The following is an 11492-nucleotide window of genomic DNA, read 5'->3' on the forward strand; positions in this document are numbered from 1 at the left end:
CTTGGAGCAAAAACAATAGGTCTCCATATGCTTATCAAGAGCATCTATTATCTTCAAGGGTGACAACAAAGCTCCATCCAACAATGGCACGTCAAAGAATGGCCTACAACGTACATCAAGCAATGAGATCTAGAAATTTAGCAAGCGAGCTATCCACAACAATCAAAAGTAGCTCACACAGTGCTTCAACATTGGTGACCTATTGCAGACAACTCAAACTGCAGTGGACCTTGAAAGAATATTCATCATAAATTCCACGCCACAAAGAGGATCAGCTCTACATGATCAAACACTTCAACATCCATCTTTACGGCAGCTTAGATTGGCAACCAAGAGGCGAATGCACAACAAGAAGAAATGTTGCCTCGATAATCAAAGCTCAAATCATGTATCAACAACATGACAACTATGCATCACTCAAGGAAGGGGGGAGCATCATCAACGACAACACGCTTCCCAAGATGAAGACCAACCTTGAAGACAAAGCTGAAGACAACCCTATGACAAGACTGCACAAGGTCGTGTCAAGGGACGACATGAGCTAGGAAGGGGGGAGTGTTTGGAGGTGATAACAACATACAAGTGCCCACCTAGCCAAGGCGCCCGTTGGGTCAGCCGGCCAAAGTTTTGATGTGGTCACATTATTTTTCCGATGTTTAATACATCAAACCCTGTAAAAGTCTAATGACAATCGTCTATGTCAAGTCTGAGTCAAAGATGAAATTTTTCCAATGATGTATGTAAAGGTCCATGAGAAGTTGGCCGTCGGCCACTTTAGAAAGCCCTAGGTATATAATACACTAAGTTTAGTAGGAAAGGGGACATTATTTTTAAAAAAAGATAAGGGACTATTGTGTTACGGACAGAGAGCTACCTCTTTGCTCCAACTTGTAATCAACGCTTCTTAGGCTACGGTAATCCAAATTCAATTTTGTTTCTTGAATTGTGTTCCTCTTACTCTTCTCTTTCATTCAAGTGTAAGCATTCAAGATTCGGTGAAGGTTTCAAACGCATTTGTTTAGGCCTTAAATCACTGTTTAGAGTGTTTATATGCGTATTTTATGTTGTTTTGACCGTAGGAGAGGCTTTAGGGACCTAAAAACGACCCTTTAGGATCCTTTGTTTACTGTTTCTGCATGCTGTGGGACGAACGATCGCGATCTTTGTACCTCTCCAGAATGTTGTGACAGTGATAGGATATGTTCCTGATAGTCTCTTGTAGCTTCCCTTCAAGTTTCATGCGATTCCGATATGATTTGCATGGTGAACGGGCGTGATGACTGTAGAGCTGTGAAGAAGGACATAGGCAGATTACTTGGCTTTAGTGCGTTTGATTTGCTTCTAGAGTTAGTAGTTGCATCTCTTCGAGTTCACTTCATTAGGATTCACACCCTAGTGAGTTTCCATGCCTCATCCGAGTCGCTTCCCCTGTATCGATAATTTTATGTTGATGCTTGAGAGCTATGCTGTGGACGTCCGTCGCGGCAACCCGCAAACACATTGTAAGAGGGTGCATGGTGAGAGGGATCCCATAACCCTGAGACAATGTGCTAGTGCATATTGCTATAACCAAATCTTAAGTGTTGTCACTTGACTCCCCAAGATCTAGGTACCTTCTTGTGAAAATCATAAGGTTGAATTAAGCTAGATTAAACACAATCTCTCTCTCTCTCTCTCTCTCTCTCTCTCTCTCTCTCTCTCTCTCTCTCTCTCTCTCTCTCTCTCTCTCTCTCTCTCATGATTTAGTGTGTTACATTGGTGTAAGGGTTAGTCTATATCTCTTGCTTAATTGTAGGCTTACTCTACTATTCTCCTTTCTTGCATCCTAGTTCACTCTCAAACTAGGTGGTGCCCCTTGTGTAGTTGGGTTTTGGCTGTGGGCCTCGAACAGTCTCAATTTTGGTGCCCCCACAGAGGATGAGCAATTTTGTTATTGCCAAGGTAAGACTCCAAGTCTTTCAGTCTTTTCATGAGTAACCCACCACCTCCGCATGAAATCCCTTTTTCTCCATTCATTGGGTGCATGCAATCCGGGTAAATGTGCACATTGATAGAAAAATTTTCTTCCATGTTCAACGTATTGCATTCCTCTTTGGTGTAGAGTTGTTAATGGATATTCTTCATTCACAAAATCCTACCATACTACCCATTAATGTAGACTACACTGTCTCCTTTGACGTGCATGTTTTTATCTTTTATTAGTTAGGTTAATGAATCAAGAGGACTTGTATCGTACATTCATTCCTTTGGCTAGGCAAGATGTGCATGCAGTAATAGTTGGTACAAAGTTACAATTCCAACGTGTTTTCCGTCATATGTTTGGACCTAGGCAAGTAGCAGCGCCTATCAATGCCTCAATCAATCCGTTCATTTTGCCATTGATTTGCTACGATCTAAGCTTCGATGTATACATTTTCATTTTACTTTGGATTGTGATTTTGAAAAAAGAAAAGGAAAGGAAAAACCAAGTAGAGAGGTATTACCAAAATTATAAAAATGGATTTAGATGGGTACAATTCCACAATTTTGTTCACAAAAATACAATGCATGAAAATCTGGTGGTGAGCCTTCTTCTTAAAACTCAAGATCTTCCTACTCGCCAAGTTGGTAATTACCTAAAAATATTACAATCACATATCAAGAAGATTTTTACAAGAATATTTTTGGCTCTCCCTCTACTAGTATAACTTTTAGTTTTTCCTCTGCCAAATTTAGAACTAGAAGTAATAGAGGAAGTTAAGAAAGAAGTAAAAGAATTAGGAGTGTTAGTCAAAGAAATAGGTCTTTTTAGGGATGGGGTAGATTCTTCCTCCCTATTGTGTTTAAGCAGACTAAATAGAGTCTTTACTCCTTTGTAATTGCCATAGGATGTCAAAAATGTTCCAAGTTCATCCTCTTTAAGCTCCTTGAGAACTTCAAGCATCATGTTGCAAAAGTGAATGAACGCAATCTCTGCTAGAACCAGGTTGCAAGCTTGTCTCTCAAGCCATGAAGCTATTAATTGTAGGTGAAACTCTGTAGCTTTGTCACGAAATAATAATTGCAAGTGATTAAGAATGTACCAGACAGCATGATGAAACCAAATGATACTTGACTAACATGCATATTTGTTGTTGAGGAACTTGCAAGCACATTTGATATATGGCCTATAAATATTCCAAATAGAATCTGAATAATAATCTGCATTTGGCTTAGAAAAGGCCATAATACCTTTTGTGTGTCTGTAAATCCCAATATTGGTGGAACATTTGGCGGGATCCAAAAAATTCATGGCAAAGGGAGCATTGATTAACTCTCCTTTATCCAAGAATTGAGTGCCCTTAAGAATATGAACCTGACACTCATCCATGGAGGTAGCAAGTAAGTTGGCTTAAAAAATCCAAGATTCAAGTGAGATAGGTGCCAGAAAACCTTTGTTTGGGAGGGTCCAAAGTTGATTGTCCACACTTGCCCCTTCTACATCAACTTGTTTTGGGGGAAGAAAAGGGAAACACTTTGAGACTTTAGGAACCATTTCCAAAATATTGTACTCACTAAGAGAGCATAAATCCTGTTGGAAATTCTTAACCGCTTCTAACACTGCATTAATAGACAGAGTTGTCGGAGTAGTAATGAAGGCCAGGTTAATTCCACATAACTTTTTAAGGACCTACAACTATGGGCCCAAAAAATCAAGAAATCCATTTGGGGTACTACACCGCTATCAACTGGCACAAACTTCAACCTGCAATAACTTTCCGCTCCGAGCTTTCTGCCATTTAGACTTATTAGCTCTATACATTTTCCACTATATTTGCAAACCCTTCAAAACTCCAAAATACATCAAATGGCACACTCTCCAAAAATGGCTCAGAATCGATCGCCCGCTGAAATTTCAAAGCCCTATATCTTGCCAATCAGGAGTCCAATTGTCGATCCATAAAGACTGATATGCTCCACCCTCCAAGCACTTCAAATGTACACTTCTAGATCTCCCTTGCCAAACTTGCACTTCATACTCGCTACATTATCCATATCTACATCTGCTAGCCCATCCATACCTACATGTGTCTATTGCTACTATCGACACACTTAAGCTGCACCAACGTGCACAATATGGTATATTTCCTCATTGTAGCATGACAAGAAATTTCACATGCTTTCCTATAGCTTTGACAAACAATGTTCTCTACCTTGCACACTCATTCGAAAAACCTACCATTTCATAGGGTTAGTAGTCTTTTGCTATGAGACCACATTCTCATTGATTTGTATGTCTTCTATTAGAATGACTTTCATTTCATGTTTCTTAAACTGTATCTCAATTATTATGTACCTCATAAATGACCATCAATGCTCTACCATGTTTAAAAAACATTGTTTAACTTATACCTTGTCAATGACCATCTCTCGGCACTCTATTACATGTCAATAAACATACCCTTTCTGAGACAAGACATCGACACCGGCACCAATATTTTTTTAGGGCAAGATAAGTTACAACATCTCAGGAAGTGGAACTATATACATATTGGACATGGAAACTACTATACAAGAGGCATGGGTGACCATCGACATGGTATGGCGACGAGAGTGCGGCAGCAGGGACAGCGGCAGGAGGGGCGATCGGCGGAGAGCTGAGCGAACCAGCGGTCGATGCAGGGAGCGTGGAAGGAGTGTGAGCAGGTGGGTAGAAGGCGCACGCGCTGCCGCTCTTCCAAATCTTCTAGGCAGATGCTGCACTCTGGTGCGGTCGCCGTCGTCGATTCTTTGTCGGCGTGGTTGGCTGGTACACGGCGCTTAAAAATGGAAGATGGCACGACGGCCTCAATTTCCTCTACGGACGGTGGCCGCCGGCTGTACTTTACAGTACAGGAAGACGACAAGGGGTCATCGTCTGATCTCCGATGCCGCCTCCTGATCTCCATGATATTGCATAAAACGGTCACTGCAGCACCAGCAACGAACACTAGTGCCACACCAGCTATTTCTATCATTTCGATGCCTCTTGATAGCTTGCTTAGTTATCGCTTTCGACACAAGAGGAGTGCGCAGTACGTGCATGCATATATCCCCTTAACTAATTTCCTCCCGACTAGCAGTTAGCGCACATAAAATTAATGCGCAAGAACAAAAGAAGATTTCTTAGAGGACCACTATGATGCACAAGGTTCACACAATACATAAAAGAGTATGAGTTGTACAATATGCCCCGACAAAAAACAGTCCAAGATCTTACTATAATGATGGTCACTTCTCTCTCTCTCTCTCTCTCTCTCTCTCTCTCTCAAAATCTTTGTCTATTTTACACGCTTCTATATTACATCTTTTGGTCTGCCTTACAGAGCATCTATATACTTCTACATCTTCCTTTGTATGGATTTTGGCAATGACAAGAAGTCTTCCAGAAGTTTCATTTTCAACATTCCCCATGGCAAGCAGCTGGTTTCTCTAGCATAGTCATCAAACACAACAACATTCCTAGCTTGCCACATAAAAGAAACCATCCATAATAATCTGATATACATCAAACATAATTCAAGACCAGTACCATCTGTATACACAAGACCAGAGAGCAACTGAAATTTAGTGATTTTGAACTGGCAGCAGAGTTTGCCACCACACTTGAACATAAGTACAATCAAGGAACAACTGTCTCATGGATTCCATTTTATCACATCTGTCACATATGTCATTCATTACGCTCTTTCTGGCTAACAATTCCTCGATGGGCAATGCTCCGGTCATAATTCTCCATGAGAAAACTTTATGTTTGAATGCACAATGCACATTCCAAATACATTTGATTCTCTACATCCACTAGTGATGGCTCTTGGATAGGCCCCAAATTCTGTTACATCTAATGTGTATTGAGCTAGCAGGTAAGAGCATTGGATAAAAAGTCTGAGTAGGTGATGCCCAAGAGTTTGCTGACAACTGGGGTACCTCCCAGTCTCTAAATCTTTGAGTGGAGTTCTAATTGCATGGAATTTGAAGGTTGATTACACATGCTGCCAGCAATCCCCATGGAACTCTCAAACCATTGCCCAATCTGAAAATCCTCTTGGCAACCAAAAAAACAACCAACTTGCTTTTAGAGTCCAGAACTTGTTCCATTGAACTGACCCCTCTTTTGAAGAGGATGAGAGCTTTTCTCCCCAATAACAAGGCAGGAGTTTTTCAAAAACAAAGCTCTAGAAACAAGATTCCACACCTAAAGAGTTACTTGTGTACCTGGCTCTACCGACCCATACAAGTTTATCACATACATTTTTCCATGACATCACTAGCATATTACCAGTTACCCCATAGAGTTTCACAGGAGCTGTAGTAAACAATTTGTCCCACGGCCCCATATCCCAGATGCCATGGAAATACACTACTACTTTCTTAATCAGAAACCACAGCAAACGAGACCAGCACTTGTGTGAGTTAGCATATTATCTAGAAGGGTAGCCCTTCTGGCTAGCATGTGATTTTAGATTTAGTATCCCAAGACCTCCCAGGTCTACAAGCATACCAAAGAGTCCCAAGCTAGCCATGCTTTTTGGGATGATCCCCACAAAATATTTAGATACATAGATCTGATTCTAAGCAAGGCATTGTCGGACCAGTCCAGCAGAGACAGGAAGTACAATACATATGGAACCATAATAGACTGCAAAATCATCACCCTAACATGAAAGGGCCATCTATCACAGTATCATTAGCAACTTTAGTACAAATTCTACCTTCAACCCTTGCAGTCAATTGTTTAGAAGATACATCCACACCAATAGAATATCCTAGATGCCTAAACACGGTTCCTATGGCAATCATTTGTCCTCTCTAATTGATAGATTTAAAGTTCTCAACAAACACATCAATCAAATTAGATTTTCCCTTATTAATTTCAAGACCTGCAAGCAAGTGAGTACACACTCAAATAATTCATACATTTGCCAATATTAGCATTTTTAGCCTGCAAAAAAGTTATGGTTTCATCTGCAAAACCAAGTGCCACCACCAGCTCTGCATTGACTTGAGCATGCAAAAAATAGAAAACACGATGGGTAGCAACAACAAATAAAAAAGGTCTCAAAGGACAACCTTGCTTGATTGATCTCCCTATTGCGACATTATCTGATAATCTCCCATTAACCAAAATATTGGATGTGGCTCCCAAGCCCAGTAACAGAACACATGATGCTATTTTTTCCCCAAACCCCAATTTTGCCATAACTTTAACCACAAAGCCTCATATTATGGAATCAAATGCTTTAGCAAAGTCAAGTTGTAATAGCATCACTTTTTACTTGTTTTTTTGCGGGCCTCAATTTTGAGCATAACAGTCAAAATGTTATCTAAAATGGATCCCTCCCCAATCAACCCAGTTTGTGCCTCTTGTAGGTGTTTTCTCTGAAATGGGGAAATTCTGATTGCTAATATTGCCTTAGCCAACAGTTTGTCAATGACACCCATAATTTCTATATGCCTCCAATCCGATAAATAGGTAGGAAAGGTTTACTTGGTCAGCAGTTTGATGAGCCCTTGTTTCAACAATGGATCCATGCATTGAGTCTGCCAAACATTGTTGATCACTGATACTATCAGAGGATTCAATTGATTCCAAAAATCCAATACAAATTCCTTTGGTAGACCATAAGCCCCTAGGGTTTTATCATTACCCAGCTTCTTAAGGGACATAAGATTTATTTCTCTTCAAATGGTGCTTCCAATCTTTTATCATTACTTTCTTCTATGCATGGGTCCACCATTGAAAGCAACAATTCAATAGTTTGTCATCTCTTAGAAGACTCATCTACCTTTTTATTTAGTATATAGTCAAAGTAAGACCACAAGCCCATGGGGTTTTATCATTACCCAGTTTCTTAAGGGCCATAAGATTTCTTTCTCTCCAAATGGTTCTTCCAATCTTTTAGCATTACTTTCCTCTATGCATGGATCCACCACTGAAAGCAACAACTCAACAGCCTGTTGTCTCTTATAAGACTCGTCTACCTTTTTATTTAGTATATCCTCAAAGTATTGTTTACATTTCTCCATTACATTAGCAAGTTCTGAGATGATTTGCACATCTTCCTTAGTTATCCTGTGAATGCATTCCCTAGCATGATTTGTCTGCAGTTTTCTACAGAACATTTTGGAGGAGCAATGTACATCTTTAAGTTCATGTTGTCTACATAAGAATATTGCTCTAGAGGCCAAATCTATTGTGTGAGCACCTGCCTAGCTGCCTTAAGTCCCTCAATGTCCTTGTCCCTCAGTTGTGATACATCATGAGTCATGATTTGTGCTACATATTTTGATGCCTACAATGCATCCCTTTTATTTTTATTGGCATGCCTCTTCCCAGTATGTCTAATACATTGTTGCATCTCTGAGCAGACATGAAGCCAAGCCTGCACAGGCTCCTGCATGCCAAACTGAGACAACAATTTTACCAGAGCATTAACCAATGCATGCTTATAAATATTATTTTGAAATATATTATTTTTAACCATCAAAGTCCTAGCTATACCATTGTGCTTGAATGATTGCATATCAACGTTATTCAAACATAAGTAGAGGGGAAAATAAACACATATTGATATCTGAATTTCCACATGCAATTGAGCAAAAGCAGGTAAATCAATTAGATCCAATGAAATAGACTCTATCCATCCTAGACCATGATGAGGAGTGAGAGTGGGAATGGAAGGTATACCCAATATGCACTTGACCATTCACAAACCGTGCACCACTCCATCTTCTAGAGGTTAACTCATCCCATACATGAGCCTCTAGATTTGAATAAGAGTAGCAAGAGAGGTAGTGTCTATATTGTTACATACCATATTAATTAAAGTCCCCACCTACAATACCTGCTTGCAAGTCTAAGGATACTAACCATGCCCAAAGCTCCCTTCTGAGCTTATGATTTTTATCAGCATAGACATTAATTACATATTTTTTCCCCCATTCAGTGTCAATCAAGAAGATTGAACATCTACCACTAGGGTAATCTAACATCCACCGAGGATTCAAAGAAAATTTAATACATTGAGTCAAAACACTTGAGTATTCTGCATGTGCTCCACCATTGAAACACTGCATTTCTTTGTAGTAAAACACTTTACCATCTTTGTCATGCATTTTGTGCTCTTGAACAAAAGAGACATCCAATATTGAAGATAGCATCCATTTATTAAAAGAATAGAGACGGGTGGGGTCATTCAACCCCCTAACATTGAAGGTTGCAATCTTCATTGAGGGGTGTTATGAACTATTTTGGTGTCCCCATTCTCATTGCCATTATCATGCATATGTACCACTAACTAGATACCATGAGTATGACCTTCTTCTAGTTGTATTTTGGCTTTTTTACTAGAGTCATGGTTCTCCACTATACTGTCAATAGCTGCCAGTGTTTTAGGTGAAGGCATATTCTCCATAAGCACCTCATAGAAATTTTGTGATGAGTATCGTGATGAGAAGCCTTTAGATTTAAAGGTTTTCCTAGATGGGGTGAACCCTTTTGTGTCAACAACACGTTTTCCTTTTTCTAGGTTCCTCTGAGCATTAGAGGAGGAGGATCCATTACTTCCCCCTGTAGAGCTCTTAAACAGAGACCTTGGATTGGAGGGAGCTATTGGCCTTGGTATCCTTGCGTAGGATGGGGTAGGAGGAGGCATCACTTTTAAAGGGGTGGTATTTCCTATGCCCTGATCCCCTTTCACTGAATAAATCTACTCCTTAAGCACTAGAGTCTTGCTCCTCGAGTATGATGGTATGAGCTCAACTTCCTTATTAACCAGAGGGCAATTTTTTTAGAAATTCCCTAAAGTTCCACAATGGAAGCAAACCTCGGCAAGTTTTCCCCATTTGAAATATATAACAAGTTTTCCAAAAATTTCCAAATCAATTTCCATTGTTTCAAGGAAGCACTAAGCAGTTTTCCATAAGACACAAGCTTTGTTTCTATTAGGGCAATGAATGGTTGGCGAAAACAAATTTTTTCTCCATTAGGAAAAATATGAACCCCAAAAGGTCCTTGTAAGGATCCCTAATTTCAAGGGATTAAGGCTAAAAATGTGTGTGGTTTAGGAAACAAGGCCATTGAATAAGGGTATTCTCATAGGCTTTTTTATTTAGGCTGTCATAGGCTTTTTGTAGGTTGAAATAGAGGTTAAGGAGGGAGGATAGGTACATTCTCTCAACACCCAAAAGAGTAGTGGTCCTTATAACAATAACTACCCTCCCTGCCTTTCTTTTGTCACATCATCAAGAACATACATAGCCTCAGTCCAAAAAAGCACTTTTTTCAAAAAAAAACAAAAAAACCTCACTTTACTCAAAACTTCTCCCCAACCTATATATATACACTCAAAAACCAATTTTCTCTCTCAAAATCTCACAGTTAGATCTGCAAAATATGAAACTTCCCACCTTTTTTTATTTCCCTCCAAAATCACTCCTCTATATCTCTTCTATCTCCCACTTTTTAGCACACACTCTACCTCCTTCCCTCTCTCACTCCTCTCCCTCCCTCTTCTCTCTCTTACTTTTCAGCACACACTTCCTCCTTCCCTCTCTTTGTTGCAGGTCCACTCCATAGATTTGCTGCAGCTCTCCCCCCCATGGCTCTCCACTCCATAGTTTCATCCTTCCCTCTCTTTGTTGCAAGTCCACTCCATAGCTTTGTTGCAGCTCTCCCCCCCCCATGGCTCTCCACTCCATAGCTTCCTCCTTCCCTCTCTTTGATGCAGGTCCACTCCATAGCTTTGTTGTAGCTCTCCCCCCCATGTGTCTTCACTCCATGGCCCTCCTCTCCACTCCGTAGCTCTCCTGCAACACTCCACTCCATAGCTCTCATCTCCATACGGTAGCTCTCCTCAAGCTCTCCATCCCATAGCTCTTCACTCTGTGCCTCTACTGTAGCTCTCCACTCTTTCTTGAGGCCAGCTTTATTCTCCTTGCCATGGAGCTAGGGACATTACAAACCTCCCATCCACAGCAAGATTGTCAAGTTCATAAATGGTTTCTCTACATGTTTGGTTGCCAAAGGACTTCGCACCCTCAAAGCGTCATTACTTGCAAACTGCACAACAACGCCGTGGTGCAAGTCACTGGATGCCTCTACCCTAATGATCCAGCCATCAATGTGTACCCAACATTCAATAGCCTTGCTTCATTCTTACAATATGTAGGTAGAGGGGAGCAAGGCCTTCTTGGATACTGCAAGTGATTGTCAACTATTGGAGCTGATAGTGCACCAATGGTCTTTGCATCAATGTCAACTTCTTTCCCATACCACTAGTGGATTGCATGAAAGGATCTTTCATGCGGGGGAGGAAGTGGAAACTCTTAAGCTACATGTGGAAGAGAAGGATGCTAAGATTGCGAAGCTTGAAGATAAGATCCTGTATCTTAAAAAGATGCCCTTAGGTGCAAGGGAACATAAGAGGAGCTTCAATGCCATAGAGACTTTAGCCCCTGAAGGTGGTGCTAGAAAAATAAGGGTTACAGCTACA

At 40.5% G+C, this 11492-nt stretch overlaps 1 protein-coding gene across 1 annotated transcript; it reads right to left on the reverse strand.

The window, feature by feature from the left end:
* Positions 1-4477: 4477 nt before the first annotated feature.
* LOC147438867 (RING-H2 finger protein ATL64-like) lies at positions 4478-4976 on the reverse strand. Its single transcript, XM_086483936.1, has one exon. The coding sequence runs from the start codon at positions 4974-4976 to the stop codon at positions 4527-4529; it is 450 nt and encodes a 149-aa protein (XP_086340062.1). The 3' UTR covers positions 4478-4526.
* Positions 4977-11492: the final 6516 nt, after the last annotated feature.

Source organism: Adiantum capillus-veneris, chromosome 16 (genome assembly GCF_014529385.1).
Source record: "Adiantum capillus-veneris isolate H3 chromosome 16, ASM1452938v2, whole genome shotgun sequence".
NCBI classification, from domain to species: domain Eukaryota; kingdom Viridiplantae; phylum Streptophyta; class Polypodiopsida; order Polypodiales; family Pteridaceae; genus Adiantum; species Adiantum capillus-veneris.